Raw genomic sequence first — 26,458 nt, forward strand, 5'->3', positions numbered from 1 at the left:
GACATCACGGTCAACAACACGTAACACAACATAATCCCCCAATGCATTCCCATATTTAAAATAATAAATGATAAATTGATTGTATTTGTATAGCACCACACCTTCTTTACACAATATTAAAATAAGGAGAAATAAGCATTAACTGCTAATCTGGTATAAAAGTGAGTTTTAAGCAAAGATTTTAAACAGTGGACATACTCGGTGATCCTGATCTCCAGGGGCAGAGAGCATTCCAAAGTGTAGGGGCTCTGATTGTAAAAGTCTGGTCTCCTTTTGTCTTTAACCTACACTTTGGAATGCATAGCAGTGCTTTTAATGTTGTGGCGTTTATAATTCCATAAACAACACAAGAAACACACTTCCTTGTGCCCAGTGAAGCCCACTGTAGTGAGCTTCACACACCCAGTGTTGAGGTTTGGCTGGTTAGATTCAGAACATTACTCTGTGCTGTGACCAACTTATTTTGCATTGCGTATCATTATTATCTTTTCATCTAGTTTTATTTTGTGTTTGTTTTGCTGATTCAACTTGTACAACTTGGTCATCATTACGTTAATCATGTGCTTTGATCATCAATTGATGCGACTAATTTTGGTGCGGGTGTACGTTTCCATGTGAGGCCTCTATGGCTACAACAACAAAACAAAACAAAACTCAATTCAGATCGTACGAGGCCCTGCAGTGTAAACTGTGGACCGTCTTTAAGACTCTTACCGGGGTGGCTGCTCCATCAAAGCCCTGCTTGTGTATGACCTCCTGAAGTGACTTGAGCAGCGTGGAGTAGGACTGGACCATCGGACTGGAGACAGAGAATAGAGATGAAAAATGGTAAGTGAAGTTGGGGGGCCACATCCATTCATGCACACATTCATACACCGATGGCGGCGGAAACCATGCAAGGTAACAACCAGCACATCAGGAGCAATTAAGGGTTCAGTGTCTTGCTCAAGGACACTTCGACACTAAAGGTCATTACACACTGGCGACGCGATTTATTCGTGCGAATAATTAGCATTTTTTTAAAACCAATTGAAGTCAATGCAAGCTTCCACATCAGTGGCGAATGTGCGAAAATGCGACAGTTTTCGCTCTTTATTTGTTTGCTTTGGTGTTGAATTTTGCAGACATTCGCAGGCGAACTGCAGCACCTCTGACCAATCAGAATGCAGCCCAAACTTGTTGCTGTGTATAAACAGCGGCGTACCGTACAGTAGATGTCAACAGAGCAGCCGTCGGTCCGGCTACGCAGGTCGGGATAGCGCAGCAGCACACACTGTTGCACACGTCCCCTCCTACAACTCTGTTGGGTGTGTGTGCGCTCGCGTGTGTGTGTGCGTGCGTGCCGTGGACATGGCACATGGGTGTGCGTGTGCACGCAACGGCAACAGCGAGCAACGGGCTCCGCCAAACTTTGGTCTGTATGTAGGGTGGTCTCAGGTAAAGTGGGCAATCACTAAGGTAAAATGAGCCAAGGTTTCTGCGTCCTAGACCTTTGAGTTTTAACAGCCAATGCTGCACATCATGTGCACACAGCACATATGTCTTGACACAGCTGTACTTGACAAAACAATTTATTTGATTGGTCTATTTTTTATGGTGGGACCATGGCAGCCATTTTTCAAAATGGCCACCAGCAACAACTGTTTTCTTATGAATGATGGATATAATATGATATTTCAGACTCATTTACCATATATAGTACTTGGTATTAAGTGTCTTTTGCATAATTGAAAATTGTCATTGAATATTCAAGATGGCCGCCATCACTTGTATGATTGTCTGATATAGGTGATCTCGGTGTCAAATCAGTATTTTTTTATGATCCAGAATTAAATCTTTGGAATTGGCCAGAAGCTTCCTTCTACCTCACAAATGAATATCAACAGGGCATAAGCTCAGAAGCCCATACTTCATACAGTCTTTTTCCCGTGGCCAACATGCTTGACACAGTGTCACAACCCGTCAATGCATGGAACACTGGTAGTTTGTGTGCTTTCTCCTGCCATAGCCCTGCTGCAATTTAATGGGCTGCTATAAGTATCGGAAATTGCTTATGGTGCTGACTATGTTCATGACTTTCATTGACACACCCAATAATAAAAATAGGTATTCCATTGAGTATCTCATGGTCAGAAACCATGAAATAGATACCAAGTTTGCGTTTCTAGCTCATCTGGTTCAGAAGTTCAAGCCAAACCTATTATCTGCGTGCTAATATTGTGGCGGCCATATTGGATTTCATGGAAACTTTCAATGCAAAAAATGTTCGTATTCATATTATTGATCAACCTGTGAAGTTTCGTGGAAATATCTCTGTTAAAAAAATTGCCCTATTCACCCCCCATTATAACTAATAGGGGCTAATATTGGGGCGGCCATATTGGACTTTCGCCCAACAATTGACCAGGTTGTCCATATAGGTTGTGATCCTACTGGGTCATAGATATTATTTCTGGTGGACAACTTTGTATGTTATGACAAATGCAGGTCAACCCCCTTTGCCCCCTGGGTAAGTTATTAGTGCAGCCACACCCGGCAGAATTTACATCATGTGTCTGAGCAAATCGGCGATTTTTGTCCTACACAGACTAAATTCCCATTGACAATGAATGGATAATGTACGATGAAAAGAGCACCCCTCACTTCACAAGGGTGTGATTTATTTTAAATCAGAAATGACTGTTTTTCTTTGCAGCTTGAGTGGCCCATTTTAGCTGAAAATAAAAAAAATAAGTCGGCTAAGCAGTATATGTGATCACCTTATCATTGACAACTGAGATTGCTTTCACCTGGCATTTACCCTGAGTAGCCATATACAGTATGACTGATATTATTTCATCTGTTGCGTGTGATGCATTGCATCTCCCGCCATAACAACCATAGACTGTTTTATGTCAAGTACACTTGTAGCGAGAATCAGGTGCATCCATTGGCTGTTCAACTTTAAAAAGCAAGGCTAAAAATAACGGTGGCCCATCTTAGCTGATCAGGTGGCTTATTTTACATGAAAATGCTACATCTTAAAAATATGTGACAGCTTGTTTCAGAAGCTGTAGGGACTAAACTATTATTTGTTATTAAATACATTTAACTTAAACATGATATTAAACAGTCAATAATAATCATATAAACCCAATTTAGTGTCATGCATTGCTTTTTCTCAGTTTAATTACCAAAAAGTGGCCCAAATTAGCTGACATCCCCCTATTTATAATTTTATTTTATCGACGGCACGGGTGAGCAGCCGACCGGCCGTCGATCCCAAATGACTCTGGACTCCACTTCACGGTAGTGAAGAAGACAAGAAGTGGTGGAAAGGATAGTAGGATATACCAATACAAACAAAATAGGTATTAGCGCACGCTGCACACCAATTTAGTGAGGATCGAGGTGCATGCTGACCACGGGACGGGAGACAAACTTGTAAAGGATCGGTTGCACAGCTCGTAGTCACGAATCACGATACAGAACACTTCTATTAAAGACCAACGTTTCGGCACATGAGTGCCTTCTCTTTAGGGTATGAAAGAAAGGATACCAATAATGACATAACGCAGGAGAAGAGTAGTGGAGTGGAGTGGAGGAGGAGAGGAGAGGAGGAGGAGTTGTTCAAGTTAAATTGATGTGTTGATGTTATTATGGTATTTACCATAGGCAATATGCCAATATTGAAAAAGTTAAAATAACCAGTGAACAGGCTCATCAAAAAGGTAAGATTTGCACTAGGCTATTTCTGCTGTGCAGACCCGTTTTTGACCCGAAAATAAAGACTTTATAACCGGAATATATGCCCACATGCACGGGAGCGGCCGGTACCAATTGTACCATATGTGGGCCGGTACCAATTGGACCCCTCCATCTGTGAAGTACTGGATACGGGGGTATTAAAGAAAGGATACCAAAGCGGGAGGGGGAGGAGAGGACAGGAGAGGAGAGGAGGAGGGAGAGGAGAGGAGCTATAATCGCACAATACGCGTCGCATAGATGTGTACACTGCATAGGCAAACGCGAATAAATTCACCAGGCAAATATTTCGCATTTTCAGATCGCTTATTCGCATCGTGTCGCTAATTCGCCAGTGTGTAATGACCTTAACTCTGGGGAAGCCCGGGTTCGAACTGGCAACTGGTTACCATCCGGCCACTCTACCCCTGAGCCACCGCCGCCCGAAGAGAGAAGAGTGGAAAGGGTAGCTGTACTGTAGTAGAGGAACAATGGGCTCTGTGCACACAGAATAACTCTTCCTACTTCCGGGGCCCTTCCCTACTTCCTTAGTCTCACGTTGCCAGACTGTTGTCTCTCGCAATTTTCAAATGCTTCCGTCATACAGTCTGGAGCAACGGAAGCTCTAACACGAGTAAAATATAAAGCAGGAAGTGGAGCATCCTCCCCACTTCCATTTCGTCTTTACAGTCACGCACATTTACCCTAATATGAATTATGAATAGGAAACATCTAAGCATATATAGCTTGCTGCTTAGCAGAAATGCAAATAAAAAGGAGGTGTAGTTCCAGACTCTATACAGCATTCGGAGATTGTGGAATAGTTGTCTGGCTATGCGAGACTACTACTTCCTTAGTGTGCAGTCAGTGGTTCTCAAACCTTTTTTAATTTCAAGGACCCCCGTAACTCTGAGAGTACAAATGGATTACACACCCGTACGGGGCCATTTGGAACCCACTCAAGGACACGTTGAGACCCACTGGTGTAGCAGTGTTTCCAGTGAGCCAACACACATAATAGTAGCACCCTGACTCTGCTTGACCGGAATGGAAGGAACAGAGCCCTCATTAGTATCATCGGTAACACCTGAAGGACGTAGGGGAAGGGGCCCAAGTTCTTTCAAGTTTTGTGTGGTGTGTGCCCATAAATATAAATAAGCCTGATTCACGCTTAAGGCTCATACATAGTCTGGATTTTCGGTGGTGAGGTGACCACCGAACTACAACATGACGTCACGAGCCGCGGTGAAGTGCAAACCACCGCCACCGCTCCAGCCCTTCTCTCTGTTTTTACTCACCACCGCTCCAGCCCTTCTCTCTGTTTTTACTCACCACCGCTCAACGTTATTTCTGCTCCGGTGGTCAGCTCACCACTGGAGCGGTGGTCACCTCAACACCGTAAATCCAGACTATGAATAGGCCTTTAGTCATCCGATGGTGTCCCACGCCGAACATAGCCGATATACAAGCTTAGTAATTGTATTTCGATGAGCATTGTGATGCGACACGATGTGAGCTTATACAGTAGATGGGACTATTTCCGGTGTGGGCAAAAATGGCATGCAACATGGTATAGACATCAGGCTCTAGGAGGGCGAAAATGATGAAACAATGGTTTAATGCAGATCTAATTCAAACCAGTTTAGATCAATCCAGGCCACCAGGCCCATGACTGCAGTGGCCTAATCCTCTATGACGGCAGCATGCTATCTCCTGACGGTGCTTTTCTTTAACCACCGAAGCAGACGGATGATCCATATCTAGAGATCCAATTAATTTATTTGCTTGATTAAATTACAATGTGACTGGTCCTCTGTCAGCTCCCTGTGGATCATGGTTTGTGCCGAGACAGACGGAAGTCAGACATGAGAGACGTGTGCGTGTGCACACACACACACACACACACACACACACACACACACACACACACACACACACACACACACACACACACACGACAACTCAAGAGGGGTGAATTAATGACCTGGTACAAAGCACGGAAACTAGCAGGGAACAGCATTTTGGGGTTTAATCAAGGGTAGGATTTGCACCACTGTCAACTAAACAGGCACGCCGACGGTTAGCAACCGTCCTGAGATAGCGTGCCGCTGAGCCAGCCGTGTTATCAACAGCATGGCCAAAAAAGGGGAATGTTAACCCTGTCATTTTACACAGAGCCCTCCACTTAAGAACACCCCACCATTGTAATGACCACTCTGCACCGCGTCGCAGTAGGGCTGCCATGTGAGCTGTCAATTTGACCGGCAGGTTACAAAGGCTTGACGCCCGTAGATTTTGGTCTCACACCAACAGCCCCCTGCATAAAGAACGGTAACGTACACTCTCGACACATACAGGCTCGGGCCAAGTATACCCATGTAGTCCGTTTCAATTATTCAGCCAAACAATTGTGCCTCCTGACCCTGCTGGGGCTAATGATAGAGCTGGGTTCTGTGAAAGAGGGACACCTACCCAGCAAGGCCTCTCTGGCCTGCATGGGGCTTAAAGAGTGATATATACTGATATATACTATACCCTGGTGTCACAGCAGGGATATATAGTCCATCTCAGAGTAATCTAGTAAGAGAGTGGCGACACTAGCGTTGACTCCCATTGTAACAATGGAATGCGGAAGTGCTCATTCTATCTCAATGGGATAGTTCCAGCCATAGGAGCAATGTTTGGAACTATAGCCCATATGCGCCCGCTTTGCGGCGAGATCATAGCGTGTCGCTACTCTCCTACTCTACACTCTGGTCCATCTACATGCTCAAAGCGTGGCGTGCTTAGGGATGGAGCTCGTTAGTTTTTTATTGATAACGATCACCTTATTGATCAGGCTTATCGAGCCGGTTTCTCATCGAGTATTTCTTATTATTTTGTGGAAAGACTGGAGACAACAAATTCTGAACAGAACCAGTATCTTTTACTAGGGCCTTCAAAAACAGTACTTTTCTAAAAGACGGAAGGCAATTGAACTTTTTACTTTTGTAAAATGATATTGAAGAAACTGTTTTTTCGGGAGGCATGCTTTGGTTAGACATAGCATTGGTTAGACATAGCATTGGTCCGACTGGATTAAGGTTGGTGAGGGGTGCGTTAAAACGACCGGATTAAGGTTGGTGAGGGGTACGTTAAAAAGACTGGATTAAGGTTGGTGAGGGGTGTGTTAAAAACGACCGGATTAAGGTTTGTGAGGGGTGCGTTAAAACGACCGGATTAAGGTTTGTGAGGGGTGCGTTAAAACGACTGGATTAAGGTTGGTGAGGGGTGCATTAAGGGTTGGGAGAGGGTTAAGGTTAGGTGTGCTGCCCCGTGGGAAGTTAGGGTTAGGGTGAGGGTTTGAGATAACGGACCAATGGTATGACTATACCAAAAGCATGCACCCGTTTTTTCGGATATTGGGTTTCGAGCTCCATCCTTAGGCGTGCTACTACGGCGCGTTGTGAGCTTGTATAGCGGATATTTTCGGTGCGTGAACACGGCACGCAAACCAAGTACAACGAACGATAGCTTTTAGGGCGGGGGCAGGGATGCTTCAACATGCCATTGAGCAGGAGGCTGCCCCTGCCCCGGTCCTGGCTCCTCCATTTGACCACCATTGTGTAGGAAGGCAGTGAGTGTCCCCCCACTGGGCACCCTTCATTCAGGTAGCAATGAGGTCTAGGTGCTTATAGCTACGGGGGCTATAGCGCGTCTGCTAATTGGGATCATACACAGACAGGGAAATGTTCCTCTTTCTTTCAGTCAGGGGAGGGAGGAGGGGAATGGGGTGGGGGGGTGGGGGGGTGCATGGCATGCATGGTCTTAAACAACAGGATCTGTATCACCTAGAGAGCAATTTGTGCCAATTATGCCTTCAAGTGAAATGGAGCAATTTAACAGCTAGGGTATCAACATGGGGCTGTGGCCACGTGCAAGGGGGAGTAGCCTGCTTTATAGGAGTGTGTGGTGTGCGCATAACATTTTGAACGTGCACGTTCGTGTGTGCGTGTGCGATACTGTATGAGTGTGTGTGTGTGTGTGTGTGTGTGTGTGTGTGTGTGTGCGCGTGCGAGAGAGCGCGTGAGATTGAGTCGGTACTGGGGCGTGGCTGGGGGCACAATGGAGCAGTGCAGGTGTAGTTTCCTGCTGTCAATATGTCTGTCAAATCTATAACCATTCAGAGGCAAGAAGGAGAGTGGTGCACCACCATACACAGCACTGCAACGGGGAGGTTATTTCTCTATTGTGTCCCATTCACAGGGAATAATCATTTAGGTCATACATGGGCAACTGGCAGCCCGGAGACCACATGCGGCCCCCCAACTTCACTTAATGTGGCCCTCAGGTTAATATCACAATACTGATATATTATTGATTTCAGCTGTTACAATTCCAAACATGACCCGCTTTAATTACTTCAGTCTGTATTAGTAGCTTGATGACTAGTAATAGAATTGTTCAATGTATTTGCATTAAAGTTCATAAAGTTAACATAAGTACAAAAATACTTTTTTACTATGTTTTTTCCAATTCAAAAATAGCAAAACAAATATTCAGGATTTCAATATGCAATGTGGCCCTCTGGAACTACATTGGCCCTATGCATCGTCAAAGTTGCCCACTCCTGATTTAGGTGTTAAATGGACGACCAAGCATTAGCAACAAAAGGCTGTCCATAATGCAGGCTTTTTTTTCTCCCTTGAAAACACTGAGGATACATATGCAGCATTTTGTGTGTGTGTGTGTGTGTGTGTGTGTGTGTGTGTGTGTGTGTGTGTGTGTGTGTGTGTGTGTGCGTGCGTGCGCTTGCGCTGCGTTAAAGGGTCTATTTGCTGAAATAAAAGCTGCGGGATTGCTTCAAGTCTCCATGCTCCAGATTGCCGTGTTTACCAAGCGTGTGTGTGTACGCGTGCGCTTGTGTGTTCAGTAACTCTCTAAGTAAAGAGCCTGTCTGACCTCCAAACCTTAAATATACTCCATCCTAGAGAAAGTCCAAGCAAACAAGACTGATATTTGAATAGAAGTGCACATCCTTTCAAAAAAGACGGACTGTCCGAGGCCTACCTCGAGCCATCTCCAAATGGAAGAAATGTCGCCCATATATTTTTTTAGATTCATACCACACGGACCACCATTTGATGAGATTAGCCTTGCAGACCGTTGGATGAGATTTTGTCTACAATTATATGCTGTATTGATGTGGAACCATAGGAGAGATAACAGGCAAAGGTTGTCATTGATCAAAATAACAATTCTTCTACATTCTCAAATTGTGTACACTTCTTGTACATTATGTAATGTAGATGTTTGACAATAATTTGAGTGTACAATGAAACCGTAAGGGTCCATTTGGTTTCATTTTACATTCTCAAGAGTTAAAGATCTATAAGGGTCCATGTGGTTACCAACTTTCCCTCATTTAGCTGAGGACCACCTGGAACCGCCTCAAGGACCATGGTTGAGAACCACTGCTTTATTGGGTCACTAAACCTCACAACCTGATTACAGTATAGCTGGCGGCTTACTTCCCAGCAAGTAACCCACATAGCCTTCACCGCAGAGCAGCGATAATGAATTAATGAAGTCAATTAGAAATAAATAAACTTCCATAAAAAGACATACAACTTGTTCAAACAAACTGATAAACTTGAAAGAATAATTATAGTTACGGACAACAACTCGTCTAAGCAACTGAACTGAATATAATGATGAAAGCACAGGATTTCTGTGTGGGATGCGGGGATAGCTGATTTAAGCAATCACACCTGGCCTGAGTCAAACTAATTGGAGTCAGAGGCGCCTGAGGTGTGACTGCACACCTGTGGCATCACCCACGCCACAATTTCATTTATTGATTTTGCTACCAGGATAGGAGATGCAACTATGCAGTCTCTGTGCCTTTATGTCAAGGCGAGTTTGCCAAACGTGGAAATCCCAGAAACGAAACGCATATTTGGCCAGGGTGGTCGTCTGCTTGTCAGACTGATTATTGACTAAACCTAATTCATACACTGTGTTGCACAACAGTGCCGCCCACCGAAAATAACACGATCGGTTATTTTTAGTAACACCATCATACGAAGCATGTTGGTTCTCATCTGTACCGTTACTAAACCTGTATTCTGTGGATGATGACATGTCTGTTGATCCAGGTTCTGTGGACATTGTCTTATTTGTGCAACTGTGTTTTTGCGGACCGTGTCGCATCCGTGTACGTGTTCTCTGCAGACGGTGTCTCATTGGTTTCCCTCTGTTGTGCGGATGATGTCTTGTCGTTTTACCTGTGTGCGGGCGATGACAGGGCAGTGGGCTCTGGGAGGCGGAAGCTGTGGCAGTTGGCTGCATGACGAATCTCTGGCTCCATCGTCTTGGAGACATCGTAGTAGTGTCCGAATCTGGAGGAGGAGGCCAGCGCCGTCTGGGGGGAGGGGTTGTGAGGAAGTTGCGCTCGTTTTATGACTTGAATAAGTATCATGTTCTTGCGGCATTAAAGTGCATTTAGAAATGATTGTCACCTCTGCAACGCGTCCATTTGCTTTCAACAACAATTACAAATTAAGCTAACCTTATAAAGGGAAAAGTGGGTTCATAAGGAAATATTATTTTGATTTTCATTGTGCTTGACGAAAATATATAGTAATGCAATTGCATTGTTTCTGGGTCATTCCTCAAGATTCCTACAGAAGAGAAGTTAAATAACCAGTACGGCCACACTCTTAATCATTTCTTCACATAAATGTCCACTTCTGGCTGTGAAAACAAACGAGTCTGGGACGCGTAGGGGAAGGCGGATGTTTTCCTGCAGCTGAAAGAGAGAGTTTTAGCTCCTCTTCCCCAGAGAAAGCGGGGACTCCATTGTCAGAGGGGCCCTTAATCTACTCCTAATCTGGATTAGGGCCCCCGGTGTGTCCCTCTCCTGGCGGGGACGAGGGGGTCAGCGGGGCAAAGGGGGGGGTCAGGGGCTCATCTTCTCTTTGTGAGTGCGGCAACCTGCTTAGCGTTCCATCCCCGCCCTGACCGCCTCACCTTTGATCTGATGTCTTCATCGAGAGAGTGACACAGTGGGCCCAGGCTAGAGAGGTGTGTGTAAGGGGGGAACTAAGCGTGGACTCTAGGGGTGAATTTGGGATGCAAATCCTTTGGCGGGAGGCTTACTGGAGGTTTTGTAAAGACGATTTTACAGGGGAACGGGGGGGGAGAGGTTGAGGAAAGAACACAGATATAAAGAAGTTTCCAGGGCGAGAGAAAGAAGGGAAAGGATCCCCAGGGACACACTCTGTGTGCTGTTAATCCACATAGCGATATGGATTATAAGACCGGTGGGTAGGGGGGCGACTGCAGAGACGTAGAAGGGGAGGGTTAGCTCTCCTGAAAGCGGAAGAAAGAGTGCAGGGTTTTGCCGACCCTCGCAGGGGGAACGGCAGAGATTTGGGGGAAAGACAGAGGAGCAGGTCTGGGTCACAGGGTTGAGCGGGCAGACATGTCAATGCTTCGGCTGCAACTATTCCTGTTTCCCAGGCTAAGCAGGGGGGTGCAGGCGTGCACGTATCTGTGCATGTTGGGAGCCAGTGAAAGCCTACCTATTGCCAGCTAAGTGTGAGTAATCTAGTGCAGCTCTGAAAAGAGAGGCTGAGGCCTCATACACTCAACAAAAGGAGTTTAGAAGCTGATGGATTTAGTGGCGGAGACAATTGCCAATCTCTACGACTTGAGAGGCAGTATCGTATGCTATATCGCTGACAGACATGCACTAAAAACGTAAAGAAGCATGATAAATGGTTACCTATATATTCTATACAAAAATACCATACTTTACCTACTGTAAAGTATGGTATTTTTGTCTGTTGTACAGACATATTGACACTGACGGCCTTTTCATCTGTTTTCATAAATGTATCGTAAGACGATGTTTTAAATGAACAAAAAAACGCAGATCTACAAGCTCACAGTGCAGTAGTAGCAGAAAGTGTGTTTTAAAAGAAAACCCCAAATGCAAAGATGGGCGGAACCTATTACAGGGAGTTGTGTCATGATCCAGGATTTTCTTTTGGGGAACCTGTTCAAGTGACCTGGTAAAGTGCCACCATGAGGCTGATTAGAAACAATCAGGGTGGAGGAATGCACAAAGGCGGCCAGTTAAAAAAAAGTCCCCCACCACCTTGGTAGCCACAGAAAGGTCTCTGCTTTTGCATGTGATGTTTCTGACAAGACGGTGCACTTTTCATTTCATTTTATTCCTCATCCAAAGATGCCATTGTCTGGCCCTGTATCCCAAATGGTCAAATTAATATTTGATTGAGGAATATAATGCCTGTTGTATTCTTTCTGTATATCAGCTAAATGTAGATTTTTTATGTTGGGAAATGAAGATTCTCAGATAAATAAATAAATAAACACAGCTTATAAACTAACCGGTTAATCGAATGATAAGGTTATATTATCAATTAACTAATTCATTGATAATTGATGATAATTGAGGCCATTCCTGCCTGGTGAAGATAATAAATTGAAGTTAACTATAGAAAAAGGGCCTCTTCGGGGCACAGGTCTCCTATAATAGAAAAGGGTGTATTTGTTTTCATGCCTTGATGGCAATTGGATGATTTGAGGCAATTTGTTCCAAAAATGTGTTTTGCAAAAATCCATCTGTTGGTGGCGCTATAACAGGCCAATGTGAAAAGGGTGGGATATATTCCTCAGCCTAGTAGGAAAGTGTGTGAAAGATTTCACGTAAATTGCACGCTGCGTTCATGATTTGAGGCTTCGGGCCAATCCTGCAAACTTTGAAAGCCAATGTTAGCCAATTAGGATGGAATATGAAATATCGGACAGATCCGTCTTGAGCACATGACTATAGAGATACTGTGTAACGATTTGCGGGATTTTTGGACAACATCTGGAGGAATAATATAAAAAAATGTGTTTTACAAAAGTCGGCCTCCTGGTGGCGCTATAACAGGCCGTTCTGGAAGATTTGGGGCAGAGGTTCATCGTTGGCATCGACCAGGTTAGCGGTGTTGTGCAAAACATACTCTCTCCTCATGCCGTCGGCCTGGTGGAGACAACAACCAACAATAGTATATAACGATGAAATAGGCTATACCTGCACTTTTGGAAGGTTCTGATAACGCCAGGCAATCTTCATGGACTCCTGACCATCCTTAGGCCCACATACGTGCATCTGCCCCTCCATTGGGCTGTGGCTGGCGATGTCATCCAAGATGGGAGCTGGCAGTTCCTATACGTACCATGACACGGTAAAAGTTATTGTTAATGGGATTCATATGCTTTTCACTGTGCCCATTGAGCTGTTGTTTATGAATTGTTCCCATAGGCGTGTAAAATTACAACATGGTGCTTTGCACAAACCGACTGTAACCAACCACAATAAGACAGTACACTCAGCCATGGCCTGTTAAGATTAGCATAATGTGAAGCTAACTGTGAAAACATTAAATGATGTGATATATCCCCATAGGGAGTCCCCCCTCTCTCTTAATAACCCTTTGATATGTAAAGAGGGGGTAAGGTGGTGACCCCTCCCACTATCAATCAGCGAGGGTAAGCTCCACCCCCCCTGTATGCTGAGAGGCAGCCAGTCAGCCTTCTGGGGGTCTCGTATGGGTCCTCTTCTAAACGGATGTATCCGCCATGCTACCCTGGACCTCTCAGACACCCTCGCAGACCCCAACGTGTCTCGCTGAATGCTGAGTGGACCTCTAATAAGTGCTGGATCATTGGCCTGAACAAAGGAACGCAGGCTTCTTACCATGAAGTGGGAGCCTTTCTGGAAGGCCTCGCATCCTGCATTAATGCGAACAAAAACAGAAGCCAGGATGCCGAAGGGTAGGAGGTTAAGTGCCTTGCTCAGGGACACTTTGACAAAGTGGGGGGGGGGGGGAGCGGTCACCTTCTGATGACCAGACGGCCTCTCGAAGCTACGGCCTCAATGGACCTGGAACTGTTTCACTGTGTATAGGTTTGCCTAGAGGTCGCCTGCACGACTTAGAATGTACAGTACATAAAATGTACAATTTCTGTATTTAGCGGATGCTTTGATCTAGGCGGGTGACTTACAGAGTACGTAAGTATTAAGCCTCGTGAAGTAAAACCTGATGAGGGCCCGTGTTCAGAATGACCAGAACCACTGATTCATGGTTTCTCACTTGGCAACTAAGTAGCTCAACACGTCCTTGACTTGCCATTGGTGTCTAAGGTCATGTGTTGAAGGCCAGCCCTGGGTCTGATGCATATACATAGGAACTGTGCTGTGTAGTGTGTATTATTGATATTTGATTTTATGTTTCAATAGATCTGGGCAGTTCAGCTGACACAGGATGAAGAGAAAAATTGGAAATCGGATAAGGCACCTTCTTTTTCACAATGGCTAAAATAAGTTATATCTTTCCTGCCTCTAGAACAACTCAGGTATAGAGTGGACAGAGCCCAAAAAAAACTTTGTCCTGGCTTGGAGTACCTTGGTAGACTTTGTCGAAGACTTTTCCTTTCATTAAACTGTTCCGGACTGTGTCCGACTATAGGGTACTGTAGTCGGTATGGAAATGGAGATGTATCTGTCTTAACTTGCTTTGATCTGTAACTGTCCCACTGCTTTGTCCCACCACTTTCCCCTTTTCTTTAAATAGAGCCTAAGGGGGAAGGGGGGTGGTTGTTTGTTTGTACGTTTTATGTGGTAAACTGCTAAAAAAACAAAACAACAACTGCTAATTAAATTAAAAAAAAAAACCCCCAAAAAACATGTTCTCCCCCTCACAAAAAACATGCAGTAATCCTGGTCTCTAAACTACCACGCCCTGGCCAGCCGGGGCACCTGATGGAGGGAAAAGGAACAGGTTGGAATAACGTGGTCCTTCCACGTGCTACGTCCAGCCAGGGAAACTCCTCCCTGTAAGGTGAAAAGAAGCAGCTTGGACTCCTCATGCATAGAAGGAAGCATGAGGTCAGTCCGCTGCACCCCCAGGTTGGCAGAGGAAGTGTAGCGGCCAGGATTTCATTAGATAATTGACACTGGGTGAAAGAATAGGTTACAAAATCGTGGGATAAAAAAAAAAGAAATATCATCAGTTGTGCTGATTAGTGATTAGACAAGAGTTTTGTCAGACCAGCAGCATTATTGGCTTAGGAAAGGAAAAAAGGGGCAGGTATACGCTCCTGTATTTTAACATCAGTTATTATGGTGTCTTTTCTGAGGCGGTACTTCAGAGTTCAGACAGTATAAAAAGGTTGGGAACCAATGGGCAGGACCGGAGAGGACGGAGGACTTTCATTTACCGTATGTCCCTCTGGGAATTTAGCCACTTGAACTTAGGCATCCCTATTCTGAGTGGAAACTTTCAAGGAAAATAGCAGCATCAAGCATTCAACGCACCACAACTCATGTAGCCAGGCCCAGCCATGTGTGTTCTGGTCTAGAGGGGATGGGGGGCGGCACGATCCTATTGGTTCACAGAACTGGACTTGGGCTTCCTGTATGGCGGAATTTCCTATGAGTTTCCCCAGGCTTTTCATTTTTGAGCCGAATGCGAACGGAAATAAAAGCCTGGGTACCGAGGCTAAATTGTAAAAATGGTAAATGGTGCATTTATATAGCGCCTTTATCCAAGGCGCTTTACATAGATCGTGCATCGATCGTGCATCAACTCTGGGGGAGCCCGGGTTCTAACTAGCAACCTTGCGGTTACCATCCAGCCACTCTACCCCTGAGCCACCGCCACCCGAGGCTACAACTCATTACACATTGAGAGCTTGCAGATTGGCTATTTTCCACAAAAAGATTTGATGCCGAGTAGAGGACACCAAGTACAGAGCTAACTCAGGTCAACTTTAAGTATAAAGTTGGTTAAAATGCCTGCTGTGTTTGTAATTTGTCTCTTCCTCTTCCTCCTCTACTTTTTCCTCATCCTACCCCATCTCATATTTCTGCTAAAAATGCCCATTCTTCCATAAGCTTAGATATGAGATTTGTATTTGTATTTTAATTATCATCATATAATCGTCACAATATGGATATTGGTCGTACATATTGCTGTGATATTTATGTTGTCCATATGGCCCAGCACAGCAGCCATGGTACCGTATATACTGTAGTAATTGGGCACATTGTGGTCATCCACATACCTGCAGGATGTCATCGGGATCCTCTTGACCAGACGCCACAAAGAGTTCGTGCCCGCACACCACACCCTCTGCCAGGAAGTACTTTAGGATCATGCGAGAGTAGCTGTCATACCGGTCCTCCTCTAAAGCGGGGAAACAAACAAACAAACATCACAAATCCAAACAAACACAGCACGGAGGAAAATGTCATACCGTGCACGTGCATGATAGCAAACATCACAGGGAGCAGAGTCGTTTTTGGAAAGTTTATATTTTATTTATATATATTTTATTTTAGTCATATAGTCTTTGGAATGAAACTTCGTTTACAGTAGTTTTAGTCATAAAGTCACCTGTTTTAGTCACCTGGAATGTTTTAGTGTTAGTCTAGTCTTAGTCGACTAATTGTCATAAGATTTTAGTCGACTAAATGTAGTTGATTTAGTCGACTACATCTTTTATTTATTTTGGCGGGCCTTGGTGCCATCGTAATGGCTGATTTGATATTTTCAGCACGCAACGAGTATAAACTAGAAAAAGTGCCCTTCTGGGCACAGGTCTCCACCAGGAGGATAGGAGAGTGTGTGATGTTTAAAAAATGTTTAGGAGTAATTTAAACATGTTTGTTTGGGTTTGTGTGTGTGTGTGTGTGTGTGTGTGTGTGTGTGTGTGTGTGGATATGCACGGCTTGGGATATCCGTGGATATGCACGGATATTATTTTTAAAATAATGATCTAAATTAGGGATGCACCGAAAGGGAAATTCTTGGCCGAAACCGAATACCGAATATAGGAAACAGTTGGCCGAAAACCGAATACCGAATAGCCGAATACAGCTTTGTTGTAAAGCTACCTGATTATGGCAAAAGACATGATTATGGATTTTCATAATCGGATTATGGCACCTTTTGTAGGCATGTTGTAACTAACAAAGACAATACAAATGAATACTCCTTCAAAATTAATATTTTACCCCCTTTTTTATAATTTTTTTTGCCATTCCTTGTACTTGTAATGATACTGTAATCTGTAATGTTGACTGTGTATAGCTGACTGTCTTTTTTCCCATTTCTATCTCTGGGACCCCAATTCATTTTTTATTTCTATTGTAAAAATCAATGTAAATTTTTAGAGTCTATTTGGTTCCATTTTTGCACTCTGTTACAGACCCTTTAGGGTCCACTTGGTTTACTTCCTAACTATCTATAATGTAGCTGGAACTCCCACTATGAGAATAGCCTCGGTCCCAGGCTTACTTATCTGCGAAAAGAAAAGCCTGGTCACAACCTAAGGCAGAGAAGCTATCGGCGGTTGTATCCTCCGGAACAGCCGTCAAATGTATTTCCCCCGGATACGATATTTTCCCGACCAATCACAACACTTGTTTCATTCGCGGAGAATGTAAACTGATTTGTAAAGCATCAACGATTTCACTTCCGCTAAAATCCCGCAACTTCCGCTGATAGTCTTTTCAGCTTAGGTCTTGCCCAGGGTGCTATGAGAACCACTGTCCTACACAGTCTGTGTGGGCACGCACACGCGCGCGCGCACAAACACACAAACACACACACACACACACACACACACACACACACACACACACACACACACACACACACACACACACACACACACACACACACACACACACACACACACACACACACACACACACACACACAATAGCATGCTAGCTGATAGGGGAAACCGTTCTTATTTAGCAGCCATATTAGCATGTTCTCTAGGCTCTAGTATCACATATTGCCAAAGTTAAACACCACTGAACAACTGATCATTGTTAAGCAAAACGTTCACGGACGTTATGCTTTTGCCCTGTGCCCACTTCAATGCGCTGCTGAGATTACACACAGGTGGAACAAATTTGAGGAGCTAACGAGCAAGCTCACTGCTAGTGTTCGTCAAGCTCACAGATTCAGACATTGGGGAGCATTTTTTGTCATACGACTAAAGAATAGACAGTGGCGGTGCTCACAAATACCATGTTTTGGGACCTGTTTTGGGCATTTTGCAACCTGTTGATGAGCTCGCAGTTTTCGCGGAGCGCATCGCAGCCACAGCACAGAGCAACTTGACGCTCTGTGTGTGTGTGTGTGTGTGTGTGGGGGAGACTGAAGTTGGGAGAGAGAGGGGTAGATGCGGAGCGCTCTGGTTACGTTCAAGACAATCGCGTGTTGTGTTTATACCGACCCGGTGTTTTGACTATTCAGTGATATATTTTCGGCCTATTTGAGCCGAAACCGAATAGGCCGAAAATACATTTTTAGCCATTTTCGGCCGAATATTTTCGGTGGCCGAATTTTCGGTGCATCCCTAATCTAAATAATACATTCTGAAACATGGGACACCAAGCAGCAACTTATTTGGAAACTAGAGAGACTGTGTACCAATTTGCGCGATGTTTGGACAAAATCTGTAGGTGTACTGTGCAAAAACTTGTTTTGCACAAAGCGGCCTCCTGGTGGCGCTATAACAGGCCGTTCTGGAAATTTTGGGGCAGAGGTTCATCGTTGGCATCCAGAGAGTGTGTGTGCAAAATTTGGCATCGACCGGGTTAACGGTGCCGGAGATTAGCTGCTCACGGACACACACACGGACGGACGGACACACGGACTTGTTTTACTTATACTGGATCTTTTGTCCACTAGTCCCTTGCAAACATTTGAAATTGTGAGTATATTTAGTCTTAGTTTTCATTTAGCTTCCGTTTAGTTTTCCTCAGTGAAAAAAGGTAGTCGGCGAACATCTTTTGTCATAGTTTTAGTCCCTGTATTAGTCGACAGGGAGGACCTATAGAATTGGGGTTCCACTGTTCAAATAAGCCAAACATTCCCTACAAAGAAATCCACAAGCCGCCCAGGCGGTGGCGTAACCGTCTGGGCACCCGACTGGTAATCCAGTCGCAGTGTGCCGCAGGTTCGACTCCCGAGCCCGACACGGCCTTTACTGCATGTCTTCCCCCATCTCTCTCCCGTTTCCTGTCAGCCTACTGTCTGTCCCTTCAAAAAACCAATAAAAGGCGTAAGCCGCAAAAAAAATATCTTTAGAAAGAAATCCAATTACAAAAATATATAAAAATATAAAGAAAATGTTTCACTTAAGTAAAAGTATCAATACTGCAATATAGAAATACTCTGTTACCTAGTAAAAGGATGGAAATTCAAAATGTACTTGAGTAAAAATACAAAAGCATCAAAAATGTATGCATTATGAGCTTGTAGATCAGCCGTTTTAAAATGGTCGAAATAGGGCTGAAGTGGGTCCTGTATGTTTTGTATTTGTAATAATAATCAAAATCTACAAAGTAACTAGTAACTCAAATACATGTAAAAGTACTGAAATTATTAAATAAAGTCAAAGTACCTCAAAATTGTACTTTAAGTACAGAACTTAAGTAAATGTACTTAGTTACTTTCCACCACTCTCTTCGCAGGCGCGTCACAACGGCTGACTGAAATTGATATAAGGACTGCGCTCTTGCTTGACCCTCTTGGGAACAGATGAGGTAGGAATCAACATGGGCACGAGAGCACACGACGTGTCACCTTAAGTCATTCTGGGCGGGAACCCCTTTTGGTGCATTATGTTATAATTTAGTTATTGAAAATAGCAGATCTACAAGCTCGTAGCGTGGTGCACTACGAGCTTGTCTGCTATTTTTGAAAAATCGTGAAAATGTGGCCCAAATGTTTCAATACATTCTTTCAGAGCGAACGTTTTTAGCTCAAATCTTTGCTTCTGGGGGTGTCCCTGCATGGAACAACATATTTTCAGATGGGGGTCGGCGGCCAAATACATATAATCTTTGGGGTTCTTGACATGAAATACTGAGAACCACTGATAGACTTTTTTTTTATTTAGACGTCAGGCCTAAATGGGTTAATGCTACCTGGTTATCAAATGGGCATGACACGTCCAGCTCTACAACGGTCTCCACACACAGAACTCCCAGCGTCCACGGTTCACCCATCACATCCTGGACGGATGGAGAAGGTGTCAGGGAGACACCTGTCTGGAACATTCACCTGACCCCCTCCCTCACAATACCAAGGTGTATGTACTCAAATGACAGAGGTAGACAGAACCAGGGCAGGATGATGATTCTGTCAAATGTGTTACTTGTCAGACACCTCGCTTTCATATACAGATGTATGTATGTATGTATGTATGTATGTATGTATGTATGTATGTATGTAAGTATGTAAGTGTTGTTTTTGGCAGCAAACTTCAGTTTTAGTTTAGTCATAGTCTTTGGAATGAAACTTCATTTTGTTTTAGTCACATTTTAGTCTCCTGGATGTTTTAGTGTTAGTCTAGTTTTAGTCGACTAAATGTCATGCAGTTTTAGTCGACTAAATGTACAGTTGATTGATTTAGTCGACTAAAATGTATTTTGGCAGGCCTTGATGTCGTCGTAATGGCTGATTTTACAATGTCGCTTGAATTTTCATCATGCAACCAAGTGTAAAATGACTTATACTGGATCTCTTGTCAACTAGTCCCTTCCTAACATTTTAGTCATTTGTTGACAAAATCAACAGCAGTCATAGTTTTAGTCAGCATTGCTTAGGTTTTATTTCATTTTTATTTTGTTTTCATCAGTGAAAAAAGGTAGTTGACTAAAAAATGTCGTCTTAGTTTTAGTCGACAAAATTAACACTAAATTATTGTGCATTCTGATTGCAATTGTAACTCTTGTCATTACCATGTGGTGTCTGCAACAAGAGGGTTGACTCACACACAAGATGGCCATGAATGGCCTACTTGTGCGCGAGCAGAGCGTGCAACTCACCCCCCTCCCTCTTTAAAAAATATGACAAATAAAGACGAAACCCATAAACAAACATTTAAAATAAAATAATAGTTATGTCAGCCAATCCCTGATTGGCCGAGCGACGCCACCAACATACGGAGCCAATCCAATTGGCCGAGGGGGCCACCGACGGTCCGACATACGCAGCAAGCGGCCAACTTGCGCTCTGATTGGTCCAAGTGACGCCACCAAAAATACACAATCCCTGATTGGCCGAGGTAGTCACCGACATACACAGCCGAAAACAGTATTTGCGCTCTGCTCACGGAAGTAAAAATCACACTCGTGTTATGTGAAGGGATGCCTCACAAACTTCGTACTCTAAAAATAAGCATTGTTTGGCTGGGGGTGCCATTTGCTGAGCAAACATTAAAAGTCTGCCCGGTCTGCTGGCCTATAGTGGTCCGGGCACCTAGGCTCCAATGTAGCCTGACAGCGTGCCGCGGGTTTGAGTCCCGATCCCGACGGCCTTTGCTGCGTGTCACTCCCCATCTCTCTCTCCCCATTTCCTGTCTACCCACTATACACTATCAATAAAGGCCTATAAAGACCCCCCCCCCCTCCCACAAAAGAAAACACACACACACACACACACACACACACACACACACACACACACACATACACACACACACACACACTTGTACAAGTAATAAGCAAAAGCACAGAAGTAGAACAACTAGTAGACAACTAGTAGTAGGTGTGCTTACTGGACGTGTGTTGGGCTTAACCGATCTAAATGGGTGCTTCAATACATCCCTCAGGTATCCATTCTCAGACCACACAAAACAGCCACCCAGCCATTCCAAACCCGCCAGGAGCACAGATACAACCAGCATCATCATTCTGAAAGCCTCCTATCCCAACCCAGCTGGCCACATAACTCTGCCCAGCATGCCACTGCTGCTTCCTGTCACAACCACCATTTTGTTAGGATGTCATAGGCCTCTCCACACAATGACAAACAGTGGGCACAAGGACAAAGGCAGCAGTGACAGTTTAGGGTTGACAGGCAAGGCATATACAAAATGACAGCTTGGGAGTGACATCCTGACACGTCATCCAGGACAGGAGCATCCGGAGAATGCCCCCCCCCCACATTCCCAGGTTGTGTCCTCACCTACAAGACTTTAGAATGTCTCCAGGAAATTCCGTGGCTCTTCAATTTGTTGTCGGTGGGGCTCCCTGTTCTCTTATTGATGGGTTTCTAGGTCAGCAGGGCCTTTGTGGCTTTCAGCAGTCCCCACAAAGGCTCCCAGATGGGCCCTCTCAAGATGGGGCCTATTGTGGCCGTGTTTCTATGGGAGCCTTACAAATGGAACCTCCAGGAGTCATTAGGCTGTGGAGGCGGGGGGCAAGGGGACGGGAGGGGAGAGGGGATATAGGAGTGACAGGGAGTGGAGGTTCTGGGTGGGTGGGTGGGTGGGAGGGATGGCAGGGTCATATCTTTGAGGTAGATCAGTCACTCTGGACAGTCGTGGGGTGAAGTGTTTTTTTTTGTTGCTCATGCTGTGGTGGAGGGAAGGATGCTTCTAGTGAATTTGTCTTTGAACAGCATGCAGAGTGGGAGTCGGGAAGTCCTGAATCATATCGCTAAAGCTGGAGGGGGAGGAGATAGAATATCTAGGTCAGAGTGATTGCCCCCCAGTATGACTGTCTACTCTGGACTCTTGAGTGTTTTTGTAGCCAATATGCAGCTTAATTGCATTCTGTCTGTCTGTCTGTCTGTATGTCTGTCTCTCACCATACTTTGAAACTAAATGTCTAATCACTACAGTATATATTATGGCTTCTTATAGAATTTGTCTAATTACAATGCCTTAGTTCACTCAAAGCAAAACCGTTTTCACTAATATTGTCATCTATGTTAAATGTATCATTATATTCAACATTATACAACTCAAAAGTATCACGTATCTATACAATCAATGGAACCGAACCACACGTGGTCATCAAAACATCAACTCGGAAGGGAAGCTTTGTTATTAGAGATCTCCAGGCAGCCCGCAGCCAGCCATACTGGGCTCATCCCACACCGGATGACAAATCAGGGTGGACAGCTCAAGACACATCAAAAGCAAACAACAAGCAGTCTGATAATTTCATGTGCGACTCACAAACAGGCCATCGCGGCTAAGAGGGAGGGGAGGCTGTGGGAGACAGACGAATGCCTGAAACAACCAACACAAAACAAAACCACACTGTCGTCAACTCTCCCACACACATGGATCAAAGTACGCACACACACACACACAGACAGACGGCACATGCACAAGCATTCACACAATAAAATGAGGCATGATGTCGTGCACATGGGTACACACACACAGATGCACCGCTCGTTTCACACAGGCAGACACAAGTGAACGCTCGCACGCAGATTTCACCTTTACTGTGTCTCTCATTACCAGATGAAACCAACCGTGCGTTGATTCACAAAATGGAAGGGAAGAACACATTAGTGTGTAATCACTGACTCCTGCATCGATTGGGGGGATGAATTAAAGGGCAAGGCAATATCATCAGTTGGTATAGGCCCAGGCTATACACAAATTACAGCTTACAGTTGGTATAGGCCCAGGCTATACACATTACAGCTTCAAGGCAAAACCAGACTACCTTCACCTTAACTGTCTACCAGTACATGATGGAGCCTAGCCTGCGATGAATGATAATAATAATAATACATTGGGAAACATTTGTGTCCCGAAACTACATTTGCTTTGACGACTTGTCACTAATACCATGTCTTATAATATAATATGGCAGGGGATGAGCATATTAATTGAGGTTCACAGCATGAGCACGTCCACCTGGGATTCTAACCAGCGACCCTTTTAGGTCAGCTCAGTCTATTTGTCATTCTGCAACATAGTCCCACACTCCAACTGCAATCCCACACACTCACACTACAAAGAGCCTTCCTTACAGCAGCACGTTAAATATACTGAAGCGTGTAGCAAAATCATAAATGTGAATTTAATGTGAGTGTGCTCTAAGAATAGGGATTTCTTTCTGGTTGGATTATGATCCGCAGCCAAAGAGAAGGCTACATTTTGTTCATTATGATTTGTTATGGACAAGCCAGTTGGTTAACAGCGACATGCAATATAGAGCACAGCAGTGGGTGTGGTTTTCATTCATTTTTCCCAGAGATTTACAAAATGATTTACCGGTATATTAATTATTTAAGACTAGAATCAAGCCATCAAGTATCCTGGTGAATCACGCCGATAAAACCTCTGGTCCTCGATCGGCCTCTTTCCCAAATGGGTGTTCCTGGAAAACCTCCCATGGAAAGCAACAACTGGCTTCTTTCTACGCAAAAGAGCAGCAGCTCTACTCTGAGACTCTCACAGGTGACTGAGCTTCTGACCTCGTCTCTACGGGAGATGCCAACCACCTTCCTGAGATAACCCATTTCGGCCGCTTGTAGCTGCGATCTTGTTCTTTCGGTCATAGATTCGTGACCCACAGTCCGTGGCCATATACAGTAGGTGAGACTTTTTCCACCACTGCGAATTTGAGCACTGAACTCATGCATGACTACAATGAAGCATCCTATTATCGTTCCTTTATTACATAGCCGGCGTGCACACAACATGGAAAAAATGTGCGGTTGTAGATATTCAACAAAGACCTTTTCACTATAATGAAAACACTGGTCAAAAAAATGCAATAAATAATTAAGCCCCAGTTGATAAGGCTTATCTTTAGTATCTGCGTAAATCCATTGTCTTCAAAAAGGGCAGGTGGCACTGGTGGCTGTGTAAACTGTCTGCCTGGCCGTTTCTCAAAATGAACCTTAGTACCAATTAACTAGTAGGGAGTGACAAATAAGTATTTGGCAGTTCTAGCGTTGTTGTCAAATTTGACATGGTGAAATGTTTACACAATATTTTTGTACAGTATAATCAATGTCGACATGGTTTAGGCCATAATATCATTGCGACCGAAGGTCACAGTTAACTACGGAATCGTGCATTTCCCGTCAGTGTGTTGGTCGGGCACCATATATGGTGCCCAGGTCTCGTGACATCATCAGGGACCCTGATGTCATAGTAAATGCGACCTGCTGTCACATTTAATCCCATATATGGAGATCCCTGATGTCATCAATATTGGCCAGCAACTCTACATCTGACCTCAAACCCTTAGATCTTATATCCATGGATATATGTCAGAACCTGTTCTAACATTCCATATGTTGATCCTTCCCCATCCCTCCTTCCTCTTTGATGTCTCCCTTTTGACTTATAGCATTCAAATTTCAAACTCGGGCCTGCCCCAAAGTTATTAGTGCAGCCGCGCACGGCAGCCGGCGAAAACTAGAGTTCTCAACAGGCCCACCTGTCCATTCAAACTCTAGACGAGCCTGCCCCAAAGTTATTAGTGCAGCCGCGCCCGGCAGATGGCGAAAACTAAGGCCCGGCCCTACCTGGGCCCTCATCAAACCCTGTACACTCAAGAGAATGTCCCCGCGACCACCCTTAGATCTCCATATACTGTATGGAGCTCACCTGTTCTGACATTCCATGTGACCTCATCAAACCCTGTACACTAAAGACACGCTCCTTATATGGCCAGTACAGAATTCATTTTCAGGCGTCTTACTGGTATCATAATGAAAAATACATATATGCCTATATTAATTAATATATATTAGATTCACATTTCCTCCTGGGAAAGATACACATCGTAATGAAAAGTATTACATATTGGGTATTAAAAAATCATAATTAAACAGAACTGGAACGAAGGCTGTTTTAGCATGAATACATCAGTTTCTAGAGTGAAACATTCAAAACTAGAAAAAGTGCCCCTCAGGGCACAGGTCTCCACCAGGTCAGGTCAGGTTGTGGCCTCCTGGTGGCCAATGTGAAAAGGGTGCCATTTGTTCTTATGCCTTTGATGGCAATTTGCTTGAGGCATTTTGCTCCAAAAATGTGTTTTGCAAAAATCCACCTGTTGGTGGCGCTCTAACAGGCCAATGTGAAAAGGGTAGGATATTTTCCTCAGCCAAGTAGAAAAGATTTCATGTAAATTGCACGCTGCGTTCATGATTTGAGGCTTTTTGTTCAAAACGGGCCAGTCCTGCAAACTTTGAAAGCCAATGTTAGGATGGAATATGAAATATTGGACAGATCCGTGTTGAGCACATGACTATAGAGATACTGTGTAACGATTTGCAGGATTTTTGGACAAAATCTGGAGGATTTACAAAAGTCGGCCTCCCGCTATAACAGGCCGTTCTGGAAAATTTGGGGCAGAGGTTCATCGTTGGCATCAGTACAAAACATACTCTCTCCCCACGCCTTCGGCCTGGTGGAGACAACAACTAAACAATGTATTTGTCTCAAACAAAGCACAGGCATTCTGGCATGCTTAGACATTTCCTATGACTTGTGGTATATTGTCACTCTACTACTACTACTACTACTGGCCATTTTCCAAAGCATAGTGGATTGCATTCATTCAACGCTGTGGGTTCTATGGATATTTAACCAATTAAAAGACTTATGAGCTGGTAATTAACCCGCTAGCATTTATTGAAAAATTAGGATCTAATTCACACCAGCATTTTTCCCAGTTGAGCTCTTATTTTGAAAAGCCACATTTCCAGACTACCGGAAGTGAACATAACCTAGTAAGTAGAACAGGTCCCTTGTTTACAAGATGGGTCTATGCCGGGGCACTGGAGGGCTCCACATCGCCGGCTCTGTGCCATCAAAGAAACGTTGTTTTGATACAGGCGATTGAAAGAAACAGATAGAATGGATTATTATGGCGAGGACGATCTAA

General features: G+C 44.3%; 1 protein-coding gene across 1 annotated transcript in view; it reads right to left on the bottom strand.

The window, feature by feature from the left end:
- elp4 (elongator acetyltransferase complex subunit 4) overlaps nt 1-26,458 on the bottom strand; it is a 105,367-nt gene that overhangs the window by 75,629 nt on the left and 3,280 nt on the right. Inside the window, exons 3-6 of the mRNA XM_083791999.1 lie at nt 15,847-15,968; nt 12,812-12,946; nt 9,990-10,126; nt 715-799 (exon numbers count right to left, since the gene is read on the bottom strand). Coding sequence (XP_083648125.1) covers nt 715-799; nt 9,990-10,126; nt 12,812-12,946; nt 15,847-15,968 — 479 coding nt within the window. The remainder of the gene's footprint in view (nt 1-714; nt 800-9,989; nt 10,127-12,811; nt 12,947-15,846; nt 15,969-26,458) is intronic.

This window comes from Protomyctophum parallelum (assembly GCF_964188405.1).
Source record: "Protomyctophum parallelum genome assembly, chromosome: 2".
Taxonomy (NCBI): domain Eukaryota; kingdom Metazoa; phylum Chordata; class Actinopteri; order Myctophiformes; family Myctophidae; genus Protomyctophum; species Protomyctophum parallelum.